Genomic DNA, 19994 nt, shown 5'->3' with positions numbered 1-19994 from the left:
TTAAACCGCATAAACACATTTCACAAAATAATGTTATTTTTAGCAACATCATATGACCCCTTTAAATGGAAGAAAGTAGACAAGCATGGCATTTTTATAAGGTATCATTAACACAGTTATTTAATATTAATAGTGCAAACATTATCATTCAAATAATAATAATAATAATATAATAATACGGAAATGCTGATAGAAAAATAGCGTATACAAAAAAAAAAAACACCTGTGCATAAAAACATTAATAATCTCTCTCTCATTACAAACATGAAGTACAATTAAAGCACATGTGACAAATTGCCCCAGGCTGACTTGAGAAATACCCTTATTTTTTAAGCAGTCCAAACTTTGTGTTAAAAGTACCTTCATTTAAATAGAATCTTGCCTGACTTTGTTATTGTGTTGACTTGCTTATAATAGGGAGCAATTCACACTATTAAAGTTGCTTATTAGCATGCCTATTAATAACATATTGGCTGTTTATTAGAACTTAAAGCACATATTCTGCATGACAATATTCTACATCCCTAATCCTACCCCTAAACTACCTTACTAACTATTAATAAACAGTAGATTAGGAGTTTATTGAGGCAAAAGTCGTACAATGGTTTGTTAATGGCAAGAATTGGACCTTAAAATAAAGTGTGACTGAAATGACATTTTAGTTTGGAGGATGTAATTTACGAGAGTTTAAACTATGTCTTTGAAGTCCACTTACATAACCAGTGCTAAAAAAAAGTCTTTATTAGAGAATTTTTTTTTTATTAGAGATGCATTTGATAATTTCATGGTTTTCGGGTGACTAAAATGACTGCTAATGCTCTTGCATAATTGACACCCTCTCATTAGCATGTTGCACAGCGGGAAAACAATGTGGAACTACATTCAGAAATAAATGAGTCATCAAAGGAAAATAGTTAGGATGAGCTTAGCATTTCCTTAAACATTTTCCATTTGCCCACCAATTTATATTATTTATTTGCCTACTTTCATCACATATATAATTATTTATTTATGTATTTAAACAAGAATACGTGTATTTATGCACACATTTATTTATTTATTTGTGTATTTATTTATTGTTTTTGCAGGTTTCGTCCTCCATACAGATGTGCTAGTAAGTTACAACCTGCAGAATTGGAAAGATAGAAGTTAAATGTTTTTTACAGGCAAAAACAATAATCCTGTAATCATACGGTTAACTACTTTTCCAACAGTTACATATTAAATAACTAATTTAAGTTATGGGGGGAAAACTACACACTTTGGGAAAAGTGTTGGGAAATGATTTTGAAAGCAGAATTTGGGATGTCATGACTGTTAAGAAAGTGCAAGGATCTGAAAAAGAAAAATAAACAGGATGAGAGCGAACTGTAACACGCATAATAAGGGGCTTAACAGAAACACTGTTGACAGTTAATTCTTCAGTTCAGTTTAACTGGTCTGTCATGGCCACATTACAAAAGTGTCACAGTAGAGAAGACACTGCCGGTTTCATTTCAAAGTAGCTTTCACCCAGCATAATGTCACGAACTTCAGAAAACCATGCTTTATCATTGCAATACCACAAGGTTGTGTCAAGTTTTTTTTAGTGTTCTGAACAGAAGTTCGCTTTGGTTAAAAGGAAGAGTGATGCCTCAGAAAGAGCTTTCAGGTCACGTCAGTCTGTTTTCAGTCCTGGCCTATATGATGTAGCACAAACTTGACTGTGTAGACACAGACAACCAGACCAGCTATAACACACAGGTTTGCAAGTGCTCCTCTGAGGTTTGGCTTTGGCTGATGACGTGCAGGGGCCGCATGAGCGGTATGAGGAGGAACACCGAAGTCTTTCTGAGTCCTTTGCTTCACCTTGATCTCCTGTAAAGGAGAAAAACATTAGTATGTATAACTAAATGAAGACACGTTTTGTTTAGATTTCTTGAGTCAGATTTACCTCCACAACCTCAGGAAACAGCTCACAGAAAACTCTGTCCTTCAGGTTGTAGGCCAAGCTCTGCGCAGACAGCTGTCTTTTCTGACAGACACAAATAAAAAATAATACAAATATGAATAATAACTAATGAATATGTGGAATCTTATGGAATAAAATGATATGATGATGGTGCTTTTGCCTTCCACAGTGAAATGTTTTTGTCTGCAAAACGTTTTGTGATGGAAATAATGAGGGGAGGAAATATGGGCTTACATTTCTGCCACAATTCTGCGCGCGAACTAACATTTTCTCCACAAAACTCAGATCGCGCGCGTGCAAAATGCACTTTTGTGCGCTCAAAATATGATCTTTCGCGCGCAGAAATGTGGCAGAAATGTAAGCCCATAAGGAAACGCTATATTTCAGTGCTTTTGTGAGCGAATGCGAGGGAACGCTAATGTTTAGCGAAAGGGGGAATGTAAAACTTTTGCGAGAGAATATAAAGTTTCTTGGGGAATGGAATAGTTTTGCGAGAGAACGATTGTTTTTCTATGGAAAGCCAGTTTCTCTGAAAAATACAAAGTTTCACAGGGAACGGAATAGTTTGGCAAAAGAACGCAAATGTTTTGCAAAAGAACACAACGTTTCTCAGTTGAAGGGAATACTTTTGTGATAGAACAAATTTTCTCGGGGGAAGGCAACATTTTTTATGAGGCAACATAATTTTCTCAGGGGAATGGAAAAGTTTTGCGAGAGAGCGCAAATGTATTGTTAGAGAACGTAAATTTTCTCCGTTGAACGGAATAGTTTGGCAAAAGAATGCAAATGTTTTGCAAAAGAACACAAAGTTTCTCAATTGAACGGAATACTTTTGTGATAGAACAAAGTTTCTTTATGAGGCAACATACATTTTCTCAGGGAATGGAAAAGTTTTGCGAGAGAGCGCAAATGTACGGAGCCCAGGAAGTCACCTGTAGGAGAAAAAAAAAACAATCCGTGGCGACGGTTTTGCAATCCGTCCCCTCAGTTTATAAACCGTACTCACTAATTCTTAAACTGTTCCCTCGGTTTAACAAATCGTGCCCACGGATTAATAAACCGTACCCACGAATTTCCAATCCGTGCGCTCAGATTTTGTAAACCGTACCTTCGGATTTTGAATCCGTACCCACAAATTCATAATCCGTGCGCACGCTTTCGCAATCCGTTCCCTCGGGTTTGTAAACTCATGGATTTGTGGCCCCGCCCCCACCGGCAGATTCAACCACGGTGCGGGATACATAGTATTGTGTTTATTAAACATTATTTTTCATAGTAGCCTATAAGACCATGATCCGCACTCACAAAATAGTCTTCTTTTTAGCGTTTATTTTATATTAATCACCAATAGGATAAAACACCGCCGCCTGTGTTTTATAGCCTAAAATAAATAATAATAGCCTAATAAAAAGAAGAATAGAAAATTTTCTAAAAAATAAAAAAAAAACGATAGAGTTTCGAGAGAAGAAGGTAAAAAGCAATACAAAACCAATAATGTACCGGTTATGTTGTCATTCCTTTGCTCTCTAACTGAATGCAATGTTATAATAGGCCTAAGTTATTTAATAATAACTTTAACAGTGAAGCATGCATCTAACTCTGGGGGAAAAAGCTTAGTATAATAAAATCACCAAAACAAGTCATGTTAAGAATGACTAGTACACAAACACATTTCTAAAACTGTAAAAAGTTATTTAAAAAACAAGATTTGTTAAACCGAGGGAACATTTTAAGAATTAGTGAGTACGTTTTATAAACTGAGGGGACGGATTGCAAAACCGTCGCCACGGATTGTTTTTTTTTTTCTCCTACAGGTGACTTCCCGGGCTCCGTACTAATGTATTGCAAGAGAACGCAAATTTTCTAGTTTGGCAAAAGAACGCAAATGTTTTGCAAAAGAACACAAAGTTTCTCAGTTGAACGGAATACTTTTGTGATAGAACAAACTTTCTTTATGAGGCAACAAATTTTCTCAGGGGAACGGAAAAGTTTTGCGAGAGAACGCAATTTTTTTGCAAAAGAACACAACGTTTCTCAGTTGAACGGAATACTTTTGTGATAGAACAAATTTTCTCGGGGGAACGCAACATTTTTATGAGGCAACATACATTTTCTCAGGGAATGGAAAAGTTTTGCAAGAGAGCGTATATGTCCCTGTTGAAAAAAACAGCATATGCTGGTTTTGACGCTGGGATGCTGGTAAACCAGCAAAAGGACCAGCATAAACCAGCAAAGGACCAGCTTAAACCAGCATCCCAGCGTCAAAACATACCTAACCAGCATATGGTGTTTTTTTCAACAGGGGTATTGCAAGAGAACGCAAATTTTCTAGTTTGGCAAAAGAACGCAAATGTGTTGCAAAAGAACACAAAGTTTCTCAGTTGAACGGAATACTTTTGTGATAGAACAACTTTCTTTATGAGGCAACATAAATTTTCTCAGGGGAACGGAAAAGTTTTGCGAGAGCGCGCAAATGAATTGCTAGAGAATGCAAATTTTCTCCATTGAACGGGTTAGTTTTGCTAAAGAATACACATTTTAACAAAGAAAGCAAAGTTTCCCGGGGGAATGTTTCTTCTTATCCTTATCTAGCAGGGGCGTCCAATCCTGCTCAGTTTAGCTCCAGCACACTTCCATTCAGTCCATTGAGACCTTGATTAGCTGCTTCAGGTGTGTTTAATTAGCATAAGCTAAACTCTGCAGGACAGTGGCCCTCCAGGAACAGGTTTGGACACCCCTGCTCAAGGGGCTCTATAACGTATCCAGCCTATGCATTCAGCAGAATGTTTTCAGTGTACGTACGGTGAAGTCAGACGTCTCTATGCTTCCCAGTGTGGGAATGTTTTCCACCATGAAGCTCAGCAGTGCGGTGAGTATGGTAGAGACGGACCAGGCCGGATTCCATGTGTCAGGATGGAAATCACTAATGGACAGACACAGCCTGCAAGGTCAAACAGGAGCACATACTTGAAATGAGTTACAGTGAGCCGCAGGGAATGTTTATGTTTATGCACTGTTATTGACCTTACCGTGTGTCGCACATGAATCTCCCATTAGGGGTTAGCATATAAATACTGGGTGGCTTGAAAGGAAATTCTTGAGGAAATTTCAATTTGCCATGATAGTAGCCACCTTAGATAGACATCACAACACATAATTAACAAAAGAAGAAGAAAGAAGTGCAAATAATAGGCCTATAATATATATAGAAACACAAGTGAAACTCCAGTGAAAGGATTCACGCCTACCCTCATAAAGGGTTTTCTCTGGTCCACGAACAACAAAATGCCTGGGGAAGATTTCATCAACAAACATTTCAAGATATGAATTCAGAAAAAAGGTTTCTTTCACAATATAAATGTATTTTTGTTTGTTTGCTCTAGACAGTAGAGCAAATAGATAAGCGTCACGCAAAGGAGGGGTTTGGAAAAATGAATCGTTGAGCGAAATATTTGGTAGTAGTTGAGCAAATAAGGTAAAAATAAATGCATATTATATAAGACAATGAAAGTGTTTTTTGACCTTGCATGCATGTCAACCTGTTGTTGGGGACTCCCAAAACCAAAATATGAACCTTTCATTACCCATAATAAGGGCACTTTAATTTATATGTCAGTGCTAAAAACAGTGACCTGACATTTCGTGTAATTCAGACTCAATTGTACCATTCCAGTATATTAGATGGCAGAGGTTCAGCACAGATGTAAGGCACGGGCTCTTTCCTTATCCTGAGGTAATCCTGCTTCAGACGCCGTGTTGCTGTCATAGTCGTCTTCCTGTTACCACACACACTCATCTGAAACGAAGTTTGATTTAATATTAAAATCATCATGAAAGAGAAACAGCTTTCTTTAGAAGCATATAGTAAAGTTGATTCTTACGTCTGAAAAATAATCAACCACGATACCTGTAATAATTACAATAAATTTGACAGGATGTGCTGTTATAATTTGTGTTACTAATAATATAATGACATATATACTAATGTATAGTATTACACATACAGTAAACACACACATATATTAAATACATGACATACCGCTTGAGTGAATTCAGAACAGATGAAGGTGAAGTGAAGAGTGTGTGTCCTGTCTCAGATGAATAATATCTGTGAATGGCTGTTTCACGTGTGAGTCTGCGTTGTGACTTTCAGTAAATACTGGACATGTCACATAAACAGCACATGCACGAGTCCTGCAGTCAGTGTTTATGCAGTGATTTAGGAGAAAGGGAAAATGAAGGTAACATCATTTCTGTCTGCTTTCACGTTTGATTTAATAATTTAAGGAGTGGCATAGGCTATCATTTTACTTTCTTATTAATAGAAGGCTTGCCATATGAAAATATGCCATCTTTAACATGCAACACATTTACATATTAAAACAAAATGATTAAGATTTAACATAAAATGTCACTTATTTGTTGATTGTCTTAAGTTTATTTTTTCTTTTTGCCAAAATGTTTTTTTTTTAAAGATAAACCAACCAATATTTAAAGGTGCAATAGGTGATTGTCTTCAGAAACATTTTTTGTTATGCTGGTTGAAAGTCTCTACACATCCCGATAGCAATCATTAAGTTAATTGGTCTAAATGTATTTGTCTGTATTTATATATTCTGTGGAAGTCGTAGGATCAAGAAATGTTCGTCCAATCAAAACGCTCGGTCCGATGGGCTGGAATTGGGAACCGCTGATGTAGCCTATTGTAGTAATGTTGTCTCTGGTATTCTGGTCTGTGAGCGTATATGCGTTCAGGGGGCATGGCTTTGGACGGCGATTGCAGGGAGGGTGGGATGTTCGCTTTCAGTGCTATCAGGCTAAAGTTAGCATTTTCCAAGATCTACTGCACCTTTAAGCAAAATCTCAAATGAGGGAGAGACCTACCTATTATAAAACAAGGCAGCATTTACTATATAAGCAAAATGTCCTGCCCCAGCTTCCGGTTTCAATATGAAATATGACAACTTAAAGAAAATGAAATGGCTTGTTAAGCCATTGAATGGGGTCTTTAAAAAAAGGGCATCGAAAGGTCCAAACATTGAATTGAACGATCTAATTTCAAAAAATGATAACTAATTGTAAAAGTTGAAGCAATGTGATCATCAAAAATTCAAATGTTACAAATTTTTCCTTGATCATTATTTTGAAAGTTTTCTTAAATTTGGATGATTGAAATCGCAAAGTTGTTGCAGAAAGTAATATTTCTATAACCAAAATCACTGCCAATGTATATTCCAGTTGTTGAAGTTATCCCTCCAGCATTTTCAAAAAACAAGGAACATAATTATTCAAGTATTTCATCCATTCTTGTGTAGCTTGTGCTCACTAGATGTCACTGTCATCATAGATATATTACAGAATGGTTACATGCGAATTAGACTTTTTATTCACAGATAGCACAAATACCAAGAATTCTGAATAAATCTCTCTTTAATTACGGGAAGCAAATTCTGTAAACCAAATCCTGGGAATCAGAGCTGCTTAACTCCGCTCAATTCACACAAGGGATGTCAACCTTTAAAAACAACATAAAAGAACTATAAAAGCTTTAAATCCCATACAGAGCCATAGGAGATGACCAAATCTAAAAACAAATCAATCTATGTTGTTAAACCCATCAGTATCCCCAAGCTCGTCTTTAAATATTGTAATATATTATTCTTTAAGATGAGTAGAATCTTCATCGCAGTCCTTCATGTCCTGCTTGAGTCTCTGAAGGCGTCTGGTTAAGCGGGACAGCTGGTTCGTGTTTTGGAGGCGTGTAAAGCCATGTGCGGAAACTCCCGAAAGATGACAGAGCATGAGGTGAAGCCTGCAAAACGAAACAAGTTAGCAGACTTCAAGTACCGGACTGAGAATAACAAGTTATTCATAGACACCAGCCGAGTCCCTGCTCTGGAACACCAGGAAGTCATTTATTATTATTGCATTAATACAATATAATGTAATGTAGTGTAATATAATATAAAATGATATTCCAGCATTCTGCAAAACTTCCCCATAATAAAAAAAAAAAAAATCAGTAGCTGGGCAGTTGACATGGGATGTAGAGAAGTGACAGTAGTTTTGCAATTTATCTAAAACTATTGAAACTTTTTTTTTTTTTTATAATAATTGAAGTTTATGTCCTTATATTATGAGACTATATGGAATATTTATATTTAAACATTTGAAAAGAAATAGTGTCCAGTAACAGAATTTAAAATATACAATTTAACTTACTAATTATTATTAGTCATAAGTGCAATGCGTGTAATATAGAATATACATACAGAACCATGCAACAGTTTGGGGACAGTAATGTTTTTAAATAATCCCCAAAAAAAAAAAAAAAAAAAATCAGTAGCTGGGCAGTTGACATGGGATGTAGAGAAGTGACAGTAGTTTTGCAATTTATCTAAAACTATTTTAACTTTTTTTTAATAATAATTGAAGTTTATGTCCTTATATTATGAGACTATATGGAATATTTATATTTTATGTAAAAATGATCACACATAACGTATTGAGAAAAAATATTTAAATATGGTGAAAACGTGAAAAGAAATAGTGACCAGTAACAGAATTTAAAATATACAACTTAACTTACACAATAATAACAACAACAACAATTATTAATAATCATAAGTGTAATATGTGTAATATATAATATGCATACACAACCATTCAAAAGTTTGGGGTCAGTATTTTTTAAAAAGAAATTAACATTTGTAATGATGCATTAAACGTATCATAATTGTCCGTAAAACTTTTACATTGTTACAAAAATCAGTTTTCTAATTTGATCAAATAAATCCTTTTTTTTTTTTTTTACTTTCTGTTAAATCAAAGAATTTAGAGAAAAAAATAACATATTATGATTCTGAATTAAGGATAATGTGACACTGAAGACTGGACAAATGCGAGTGTCGCATAGAATCCTATCCCCCTTACTCCACAAAGTTATTCCTTTAGCTGAGATAACTTGTTATGGGTACTTTATTCATTGCCTTGTTAGAAGTCCCTTACTGTCGTAATCATTAAAAGGTTAATTAATACCTTTTAATTTATATATTTTATTATTGAAGCTAAAAAAAACTGTCATATTAATTCCCTTTCTCTGTTTTCGGTTACTTCTATTTAGCAAGCCAACAGCTTAGCCTATTAGCTTAGCATAGAGCTAACTGCTGCGTCTGAAATCAAACAGGTACTACATTTGGTTTGAAATCTGCTTCACGTAAAAAAAAAAAAAAAATGCGTGTGTGTAGTATGAATGAAATTTGGACGTACTACATCGGCCATGTGAACTACGACGTCAGTTGTGCCTCATGGGATAGTAAAGTATCCATCAGATGCACACTTCAGAATCTCACTGTTACAGGACGTCATCTGGGTACTGTTTTAGGAATACTATGAATTTGGACATACTACTCGGCTCACATACTAAGTAAGCCATACTATAAATTATGGAAGTAGGCATATTCGGATGCATATTTTTTTATCAGGGATTAGAAAGGGAGACAGGATTCTGATGGATTACTCTTCGAACTGGGATCATCCGAACCAAACATGGGCAAAAAATGTACAACACGGAGCATGTGTCTTCTGCGGTCATGCATTTTTACATAATGACAGAATCAAGTGGTTAAAATAAGGAACCATGCTTGCTAATGCAGACGGGCACTTTGCCTTGGTGTGCGAGCGATTAAACGCATGCAAATGCTGACTTCTTCTACAGACAGACTGCTCTAGACAAGCATTTCTTATTTAAGATCACATGACAGTCATTTGGGAGCTTGGCAATACAAGTACAAATATATAAAACAGATGGTTGCTATAAGTTCTATAAATAATTTCGAGCTGACATCTCTTTAAAACTTTAAAGGGGTCAAAACACCCGTTTTATTAGCATATGAGGGGAGTCCGATGTGTTTTTGAAATGTAAAAGACAAAAAAAGTCTAGTTAGCTAAACATAAAGGCCTTGTTTTCTTTACTAAACGAGAAAATGTACATGGATACAGATTTCCGTATTCCAGTTATCATTGCACTAATCCTCAGGACGGAACATAAATAAAAAGCACAACAAACAACTTTTACATGACGCAAAATGACATAAAAAGAAAAGAACTCAGTCGTAAAAAAAAATACTGTCGGTAGGAAAAGTGTGCAGTCATATTTTGCACATAATGACTCAAACACTCGGAAATGCTGTTTTGAATTGCTAATGAATTCAAATTCGTTGAAACAAATTAGATTAGTCCGCATTTAACGTCATGTTTGAATGATACACAATTCAAAACAGCAACGTTCTAGCCACCGCATACCGTAAATAGCCATTCCATTTCAATATTTTGTATTAACCACATACATACATACGAACACAACGTGTAAACTAATTGGTCAGGTGGGGAGGAGGTTAAAGATAGCACTCGATCCTTGCTAAAGCTATTCCTGTTAAGGACTACAAACTTAGTAGGTAGTTCTCCTCACAGTCTGTCAGTGCTCGAGAGCGCCCCCTAGCATTCGTCAATCGAGAGGCAGATAAACTCCTGAATACACTTTCTATACTGCTGCTCTGTGGGACTACTGCTGGGGTATTGACCTGGCTGTCCGAAGGGCCCGTCCGCTTCGCGCATCTCCTCGTTCATCCGGGCTAACCGCAATCTGACCGAGAGAGAGAGAACAAAAACATTGGCTTTCATGTGCAGTGGCACTCTGGGGGAATCTACAAAAGGAAGTGAAGTTCTTGACTCACAGTGTGACGATGTCCGCGTTGGCTGCCTGAACAGCGATGCTAAGAGGGTCCTGCCCGTCCTTGTCGACCTCCACCTGAGAGGCTCCTCGCTTCAGGAACAAACACACCTGTCTGTGGACACACGCACACAGTACACAAAGGGTTAAATGATAAGTTATTCTGAGGTAGATCGGCGTATTACTACGGTTTGGACAAATTGCCTCACAGGGTCTGAATACTTTCCGTACCCACTGTATATACATTGAGATCATTCTAAATGTATTTTAATACACTGAATTATGCAGTGAAAGAACGCACTGTAACACACGTTAATGTATGTGCGCACTCTGTAGGTGTGCTTTGAATTGTAAACGGAATTACGTAATTTAATTACAAAATAAATGTAACTAATCTGTAAAATGTGTAATTAAATTAGTTACTTATGAAAATGCTAACGATTACAAAAGGGGTTACACCTGAATATTTTCACACACATACAGATTTGATTTGATTTGATGCCATCTTTGCAATGCAGAGGAAACACAGGAGCTGCATCTGAAGTGGCATTTAGATAATTTAATAATTAATAATTTAATTATTATTGCGGAATTGTATTTTTGCAAAATACTCGATAATGTCAAATCGCACATTGTTAAAACAACAATTACGATATTATCACAGACGATATACATCGCACGCTCATAATCAATATTCTAGCAAACCTCCCACAAACCCCTTGCACTGTGGCAGTGAGTTTTACTCCCTACTGTTCGGAACAGCCTTGGCAATGAGAACATGAATTTTAGAACTGAACTGTCTAGGTAGGCAGATCACTAGGTTTCGGAACGGAACTTTTGCGTGATGTTTGTGTGAGTAATTTCTTACCCCGTGTGACCCAGACACGTGGCGTGGTGCAGAGGTGCCCGTCCTCGTATGTCCCTCTGATTGACATCTGCTCCGTTCTGCAGCAGGAACTCACAGGCTATCAGAGAGCCCTATGAGAGAGAGCGAGAGAGATCTCAAACATTAGTAAAATAAACACCGCTAATTTACCCTACTAGCTGTACATGAAGTATACACTGTAAAAAAATTATTTTTCAAAGTTGGGCATTAAAAACGCATTTAACCTGCAGTTACAAATGCATAAATAATGTTTTGATATATTAAACATTAAAACGTTGAATACTGATATTTGAAATTTAAGTAATAAAAATATACTTTAAATGTGAAATTAAAACCGCCAGTAGGTGGCAGCAAGTGACTGTTAATAAGTGAGTCATTGCGATTGAACCGAATCATTCAAACGGTTGATTCATTCAGGAACGAAACGCTGTCATGTTGCTCAGAGACGCAAAACAGTGCTGTGCCTGTGTTTGGAATTATTTTTGTTGGCGAAATAGAGCAAAACAGGCAATATGGTGTCTAAAACGTCTCTTAATTAACTTATTGTTTATTGAACTGCTGTAAAAAAAATCTATATTACATTTGTAATCATGGTAATTTTTGGAGAAAAAATGGCACTCTTCGTGTCAAATTGATTAACTATATGAAGTGGTATATATACATACAGTGGGTACGGAAAGTATTCAGACCCCCTTAAATTTTTCACTCTTTGTTATATTGCAGCCATTTGCTAAAATCATTTAAGTTAATTTTTTTTCCTCATTAATGTACACACAGCACCCCTTCTTACCCCGTGTGACCCAGACACGTGGCGTGGTGCAGAGGTGCCCGTCCTCGTATGTCCCTCTGATTGACATCTGCTCCGTTCTGCAGCAGGAACTCACAGGCTATCAGAGAGCCCTATGAGAGAGAGCGAGAGAGATCTCAAACATTAGTAAAATAAACACCGCTAATTTACCCTACTAGCTGTACATGAAGTATACACTGTAAAAAAATTATTTTTCAAAGTTGGGCATTAAAAACAAAGATTATAAAATGGATAGTTCCGGTCCTTGATTCTGATTGGTTGAGCCACGTTCGAAGCTGTTGTAAATTTCTCTACAAACATACACCTTTGTTTACATTTGTGTGTTGCTTGGCAACCACTTTGTTGCAACCACAACCGTTTCTGAGGAACTACATTGTTTGGCGGAAGAATAATGTTTTCATTAATATCATTACATTTTATTTGCTTTGTTTCATTTTGTGAAACCTTGTTATGTATATGGAATAACTGTTTTATAAAAGTAATAATCCCCGTGAAGCTGTGGTTTACAGTGAATTTATAACAGCTAAGGCCCCGATCACACGAACGCGTTTTTTAGGTCTGAAAACGTGAGGCGCACCGCACTGCCTTTTTTTGGTGACTTTTAAAAAAGAGCAGTGTATGTTGCTAGGCAACCACCGAATCAGCTGTCCTGTCAGTCTAATCAAGGATTATAGCGCGAGCGCTCTAAAATCTTTGGTTTTTGCTGTTAAGTAAACTGTCATATTAACAGAAATCCTAAAAAATACTGCTCCGGGTAACCCGCGACAGACACCAAAAGTTTCTCCTCCATCATAGCAGTCTCCGGACTTTCTAAGCAACGGTAAACTTTCGTCATCACAACAGAAAGCCCGCCTCTCCGTTCATTCGATTGGACAATGGAAAAAATACGAATGACGTAGGGCGCTTTTTCTGCTTAGAGTTGCTTTTTTTTTCAACTTCAGGCGCTCAGAGCGCTCCTGCAAAAACGCGAGGCGCAGCAGGCGGCGAAAACGCTAGGCACATAGGGCGCATAAACAGCGCGCAGAACGCTCACTGCCAACCGAAAACAATTCAAAACTCTGCTTCGCGTCGTGCCTAACAACGCACCTTAGCTGTTATAAATTCTCTGTTAACCACAGCTTCTTGGGGCTAATTGCTTGGAGTACGTTTTACAAGAAAATACATTTTTAGTCTTTCTACTTCATACTTACCATTTCTTTGGAAATATTTGTGAAATTTGAGCAATTTATGAGTGAAAATGGCTTCACAGTAAATCCTACACCAGGTTTTATTCAGTCTCACCCCTGCGACAGCTTGTATTAATGGACTCTTGCTTTCGTCCTCCTCGCTGACAGAGTTGATATCTGCACCTTGTGCGAGCGCCTCTGCCATGACCGGTAGGTTCCTGGCCCGTGACGCCTTATGAAGCAGCGCATTCGGGTCAAGCTCCCTGCCGTCCTCTGGATCCGACGCTTCCTGCTCGATATCAACCTCCCCGCTGGACTCATCCGAGTCCTCACACTCTGCAATAAAACAAAGACATGGGAGATGATGAAGGGGATAAACACACAACAGAGAGATATACCAAAGTAGGACGTCTTCTCACCTTCCTTAGTGACGCTGTCCACCACTGAGCCAAAAACGAGTATGTCTGTGCTCCCGTCAGTACTGCCGCCAAGCCCGCTATCACTGCTGAGACCTGCGGGGCCAATGGGTGCCAAGCGAGGGACACGTTACTCACACTGTGACCTTCTCAATCATTCAGTCCTTGACTCCTCACACAATACATTAAAAAATTTGTCTGCAACAGGCAATTGTGCAGACCAATGTTTCTGTAGCCACTCTCAAAATTAAATCTGCAGGAGATATTTGGGATGGACTTGCTGGTCTCGTGGTTTTTAGAAGGTAAAGTCTTATTAGGAACTTACTGCGAGGCCCTGAGCCGGTGTCGAAGTATGAGAAGAGCGAATCAAGCTCGTCGGGACAAAACAAGGATTCTCTCCGAAACTTTGCGGCTGCTGCAGCTGAGGATGACAAATAGAGATCATCATGTCAACTTCTCACTTTGTCTAACACTCATAATGCATTCAAAATCTGTATTTTGACATTTTGTGTCCGTTAAAATCGTTACTTTATAAAACAGCCATAACTTAATATTTTTCAACTAAAATATTATTGTATCTGATCATTAATAAGTGAATGAGGAAAAAAATGTAATGTTATTTTTAAAAATGTTTTAATTTAAATGTTACTATGTTATTACCATGTTATTACAGCATTCACTTTTTTATTACTTAAAATTGAGAAATTCTTTGAAATTTCAAAAAGCTATGATGCAATATATATTTGTTTCAATTTCAAATATATCATTGCATGAAATTTAAGACCGAATAATCTGAGAATTTTCAGTATTAAGTCCACTGAACTTAATTCGAAAATATAATTGTAATTCAAAAACAGTCTAAATTTATGAAACTTACATATTCATGACAAAACAACATCAAAACAATATTACTCTGAGAAGTTTTCAAACAAAATCAATTAATTTTACTTGCATAAACTTTCACTGTCAGATCACAAAAGTGATCAATTTTTCATGCTGCAATGGCTCATCAATAGGCATACTTAAGTTTATCAACAAAATTCAGTCCCAAATATCTGTGAGATATGGGGAAAGGCTAAATACATTTTACAAAAAGTATTTTTGACACCTAATGGACTGCATATATACCAGGTCCAAAATTGTTATATCTTGCAAAAAAAGTTACAGTAAAAAAAATATAATAATAAAAATAAATGATGCGTATTTTGAGGGTGTTAATGAATTTGAAAAGTAATTTTACATTGAAAAAAAAAAAAATATATATATCTCTCTTCCAGGTCTAAACGGACCCAAATGAGGGCTAACTAAACAGTAAAAGAAATGCGTTCAGAAATGACCAAGCAAGTACCAGCGGAGAGATTGGCTGGCGACATGATCCCGGCGTCGTGCCTGTATTTCCGGCGGGTTTTAGGGGCTCTGATGGAGCTGTTGTGTCTCCTGCACTTCTTCACGCTCCAGTGGTGTGATTTTCTGCTCCCCTCCACCAGAGCCTCGGAGCCACACATCTTCTTCAGAAACTTCCTCTCCACATATTTCGCTTTGATCCACGCTTCTTTCTCCTGCCTAAATAAAACATCAGAAGCACAAACGGGAGCTTCTATCAATGAAACATTGGCCATATGAAAATATAATGACATCAAAAAGAAAACAATGTCATCTTAGTAATAGATTCTAGCTATTGATATAACGCAATGGCAGAGAGTTGGCCGCACACTGACCTTGAGCTGCTGGGACCAGGTTTCTTAAGTCTCTGCTCCTCACACGCACCTTCATAAATCTGGTTGATTACAGTGTTGCCAATCTCACACATTAACTGCAAAGAAAACAGTCATTGAAAAAGCGTTATTTGATCAATAACACAAAAAAATATTATTACGTAACCAATTTTAAAAGCAATGTAATAGCAATTCAAATATGCCTGAATAAATTAATTGGATCTGTACTTAGATTTGGATGAATAATTGTGATAACAGTTTATTATAATATTACAATATAATATTGTATTTAATAATAATAATATTATTATTATTTCCATAAAGTATATGAAGTGTGCTTTCATAGAATTCTCTCAAAATTCTCATTACGATTACGTGTCCTGAGTTCATTCTAATTATTATTACAGTAAAACTATTAGCTAGTTAAAATGTCACATTAGCGTAATTAGAATTCAGGGGGAAAATGTGCTTAAAGGCAGAGTAAGTGATTTCTGGTATATCGTTCCGCAGACGTTTTCCTCTTTTGTTTTTTATCCGCCATCTCTATCTTTCTGTCGCTCAGCTCGGCTAATGTCCGTCCCATGCACTGAAAGCTCTCTCCTCCACATCACGAGTAGACACGCCCCTTATTGCTGATTGGCTACAAGTTTGTTTTGCTATTCGGCCCGAATCAGTTTTCTAAAGTGTTTTTGAAAAATCACATACCCTGCCTTTAATATCTTATTTATGAATGCAATGTCACATTGCAGACAATCTTAAATTTGGACAATCTTTTCTTAGATTTCTTCTTATTTTGGGGACAAATAGGATATTAACATAATCGTGACAGGTTTGTGAGACTCACCCATTTAGTTCTCATTGGGATCTTACCTTCATAAGCTCTGGCTCCCATGTGTCCAGTGTTAAAGAGCGAACTTTAGAGCAGTGGACGCCCAAACTCCTGCAGAGATAGAATACAGATCAGAAAATGAACCATATCTTCAAGCGTGTTCAAGATGGCATTGTTCTGATTTAGGCACACTTCCGTTATATTTTCTCATTGCAAAATAACTAAGTCTAGCAATGGCAGGACACTCCATTTAGAAACCTGTCAGAATCACTGAATCCCCATCTGCTGAGCACATCAAATCTAATGCCTCTGTGTATTGTGAGGCTTCTGTCTAACGTTCAGTCACAGACGCCCATCTCTGAGGAGGCAGGAGAGATTTAATCTGATTAGCAGGCTGGCGCCAGTAATCTGCAGAGGAACTGATGGAGCAGAAAAGGTGCTTCACCCTGAGGGTGTGACGTGATGTTTACATGAGCGTCATATGGATGAGGGCCTGCTTTCATTTAAAGCCATTCTGCTGTTGGGTTCAATCTGTCATGAGTGATGCAGTTGGGATAAATGTTCTGACGCAGGTGCTTTAAGGCCTGTTTATATCTTCAGTCAAATCAGTATGGAAGCAGATGGCTTCTCAGATGTTTAGAGAGTCTTTATGTCAGCTGTACGACGTTTGGAGCATGTACAAGTCAAATAACAATGGCTTGTTTTGTACTGCTTTGTAGTATCAAACTTTTTCCTATGACCTATGATGCTTTGCCCCAATTATGGGAGTAACTTCCCATTACATGTAAACAATATAATCAATGAATGCAATAATAAGCATTTTCAAAAAGTACGATGAAGTGACGTTATTCCACTCACCCTTCAACCATTGAACATTAAAACGAAATTAAAAAGTGTAAAAGCATTAACAAATTATTACAACAGACCCTAAAGCTTGATTATTTCCACAGCAATATTACAGACACGGTAATTATCACTATCTTATGTAACATGTTGCCTCAATGTTCATTAACTGGAACATTGAGTGATACATTTTTGTTGTCATTTTGACAGTAATAAATATTGTATTTACTATATTAAGTAAAAAAAGGGGAGACAACTACATTTTAAAACATCCGTGTGAAAACAAAACTGGAAAGAGACGAACAATGGCTTGTTTTGTACTGCTTTGTAGTATCAAACTTTTTCCTATGACCTATGATGCTTTGCCCCAATTATGGGAGTAACTTCCCATTACATGTAAACAATATAATCAATGAATGCAATAATAAGCATTTTCAAAAAGTACGATGAAGTGACGTTATTCCACTCACCCTTCAACCATTGAACATTAAAACGAAATTAAAAAGTGTAAAAGCATTAACAAATTATTACAACAGACCCTAAAGCTTGATTATTTCCACAGCAATATTACAGACACGGTAATTATCACTATCTTACGTAACATGTTGCCTCAATGTTCATTAACTGGAACATTGAGTGATACATTTGTTGTCATTTTGACAGTAATAAATATTGTATTTACTATATTAAGTAAAAAAAGGGGAGACAACTACATTTTAAAACATCCGTGTGAAAACAAAACTGGAAAGAGACGTGATGATTTGGGGATAAAGAAAGATTCTTAGCGTATTCATGGGATATATTGTAAATTAAATTGGGAGAGCAGACCACAACCGCAGCATATGTTGTCATTTTTCATATTGTTACAGCGGAACACAAATAATGAGGAGGAAAATAATGCAGCGGACTGAAAAGAGCTTTTCCATGGATATTCTCGCTGCATTAAAATACCAAGCGTTACATATTCACCTGGTGTCTAAAAATATAACAAAGGCAAATTTACAGCTCATTCAGTCAAACTGATGGATCAGTATTATTTACAGTGCAAACTTATGATTTGAAATGATTTGTTTCAGTCGATTTGAGTGGAATTTTCCTAAACTGGAAATGCCTCCCATCATTTAAAATGCAGTAGGCTCATGGTGGATAACTTAAATCCTAACTAGAACAAACAGCAGACTCTCACCTGTGAATGCCAGAGCACTCGATGCAGAGCAGAATGCCGAGGTTGATGCTGGCCCAGCGAGGGTCGGCCTGGCCACAGTCGCAGCAGATCTCGTTTCCTGGCAGAGACTGGACCCGCTGTAGGATACTCTCTCCCTTAACAATACGCTCCCGCGGCTCGCTGGCAGAGTCGATACTGCTCGTGGAGGGAGACGCTGTCCTGTCCAAACGCTGTAGAATCAAGAGTTTGTGCTCTTAACTTTCTCAACATTCAAACTATGTCAAATGCAATTTATGTAATTGGCCCAATGGTATGACACCCATTTTCGTGCCCAGATCTATTAGTTAATTTAAAAACACATAAAAAATGCCATTCATACATAAAATGACATGAATGCACCTCTTTTACGATCACAATTTATCAAGTGTTATATATATATATATATATTTATATGTGTGTGTGTAGGTTTTTGCCCCCTTCCTGATTTTTTATTTTTTTTTGCATATTTGTCACACTTAAAAGATTCAGATCATCAAACAATTTTTAATATTACACAAAGATAATTCAAGTAAATACAAAATGCAGTTTTTAAATGATGATTTCATTTATTAAGGGAAAACAGCTGTCCAAACCTACCTGGCCCTATGTGAGAAATTAATTGGACTTAAAAGATTCAGATCATCAAACAAATTTTAATCATACACAAAGATAATGCAAGTAAATACAAAATGCAGTTTTTAAATGATGATTTCATTTATTAAGGGAAAACAGCTGTCCAAACCTACCTGGCCCTATGTGAGAAATTAATTGGCTGTTCCTGTTAAATCATGAAAGAACTGTGATTAACCACATTATTTTAGAAAGCTGAGTTAAATTTCACTAGCCACACCCAGGCCTGATTACTGCCAGACCTGTTGAATCAAGAAATCACTTAAAGGGTTAGTTCACCCAAAAATGAGAATTAGCCTGTGTTTTACTCACCCCCAAAGCATCCTAGGTGTATGTGACTTTCTTCTTTCAGACGAATCCAATCGGAGTTATATTAAAAATTGTCCTGGCCCCTCCAAGCCTTTCAATGGGGGTAAGTGGGTGTTGGTTGTCAACAGTTCAGGAGACGTGAAATAAAGTGCGCGCATCCGTAATAAAACGTCCCTCACACGACTCCGGGGGGGCTGAATAAAGGCCTACTGTAGCGAATCCATGCATTTTTGTAAGATAAATATCCGTATTTCAAATGTAATAAACACTTTTTTCTCTCTTCCGCTGACTGTCGGCGGATGACGTAGGACGTCGGTGTTGCGTGATTAGTGACGAACGCAGTGAGAGAACAAAACAAAACGCAAGTCACGAATTAGAAGCACAAAACGAGGATTTGTAAAGAAAAATGTCAGAGGATTTCGATATAAGCCAAAAGGAGACTGGTTTTCCTTTGCTAAAGTAAGGAAACTTTGTTTCCTTTGCTCCTGCATTTCTCAAAGGCGCGT

At 37.0% G+C, this 19994-nt stretch overlaps 2 protein-coding genes across 5 annotated transcripts in view; both read right to left on the bottom strand.

Moving 5' to 3' along the window:
* Positions 1–1565: 1565 nt before the first annotated feature.
* LOC107714487 (ubiquitin-conjugating enzyme E2 J2-like) lies at positions 1566–6261 on the bottom strand. 2 transcript variants are annotated; one of them, XM_016520331.1, is made up of 7 exons: positions 5991–6261; positions 5617–5747; positions 5200–5240; positions 4981–5083; positions 4754–4892; positions 1934–2014; positions 1566–1857 (listed from the first exon to the last, which is right to left on the bottom strand). In XM_016520331.1, exons 2-7 carry the CDS (start codon positions 5745–5747, stop codon positions 1669–1671), a joined length of 684 nt encoding a protein of 227 aa, XP_016375817.1. In that variant the 5' UTR covers positions 5991–6261; the 3' UTR covers positions 1566–1668. The 2 variants fall into 2 exon arrangements, with proteins under 2 accessions (XP_016375817.1, XP_016375816.1); XM_016520330.1 differs by lacking the exon at positions 5991–6261 and having other exon boundaries at positions 5617–5824.
* Positions 6262–7325: 1064 nt separating this feature from the next.
* The window catches only part of LOC107714502 (arf-GAP with coiled-coil, ANK repeat and PH domain-containing protein 3-like), a 101343-nt gene continuing 88674 nt past the window's right edge, over positions 7326–19994 (bottom strand). The window contains exons 15-25 of one of the 3 annotated variants that reach the window (XM_016520358.1): positions 18532–18740; positions 16544–16613; positions 15677–15771; positions 15307–15521; positions 14284–14379; positions 13962–14063; positions 13658–13878; positions 12359–12468; positions 10687–10797; positions 10534–10595; positions 7326–7763 (exon numbers count right to left, since the gene is read on the bottom strand). In XM_016520358.1, coding sequence (XP_016375844.1) covers positions 7678–7763; positions 10534–10595; positions 10687–10797; positions 12359–12468; positions 13658–13878; positions 13962–14063; positions 14284–14379; positions 15307–15521; positions 15677–15771; positions 16544–16613; positions 18532–18740 — 1377 coding nt within the window. In that variant the 3' untranslated portion in view covers positions 7326–7677. Of the gene's footprint in view, positions 7764–8859; positions 10596–10686; positions 10798–12358; positions 12469–13657; positions 13879–13961; positions 14064–14283; positions 14380–15306; positions 15522–15676; positions 15772–16543; positions 16614–18531; positions 18741–19994 lie in introns of those variants that run through there. The other 2 variants (XM_016520359.1, XM_016520360.1) reach the window with 2 other exon arrangements.

The sequence above is a fragment of the Sinocyclocheilus rhinocerous genome, unplaced genomic scaffold (genome assembly GCF_001515625.1).
Source record: "Sinocyclocheilus rhinocerous isolate Xijiao unplaced genomic scaffold, SAMN03320098_v1.1 scaffold269, whole genome shotgun sequence".
NCBI lineage: Eukaryota > Metazoa > Chordata > Actinopteri > Cypriniformes > Cyprinidae > Sinocyclocheilus > Sinocyclocheilus rhinocerous.
Note: the sequence above shows the minus strand (reverse complement) of the source record. Positions and strands in the feature narration are given on the sequence as shown.

Bases quoted from the DNA above. Each gene is read 5' to 3' on its own strand.
- LOC107714487 (XM_016520330.1), bottom strand. From the start codon at position 5,783: ATGATGATTTTAATATTAAATCAAACTTCGTTTCAGATGAGTGTGTGT. The intron at 4,893-4,980 runs GTAAGGTCAATA...TTGACCTTGCAG, and splicing joins AGATTCATGTGCGACACACG to GCTGTGTCTGTCCATTAGTG. The intron at 2,015-4,753 runs GTACGTACACTG...TGTGTCTGTCAG, and splicing joins TAGAGACGTCTGACTTCACC to AAAAGACAGCTGTCTGCGCA.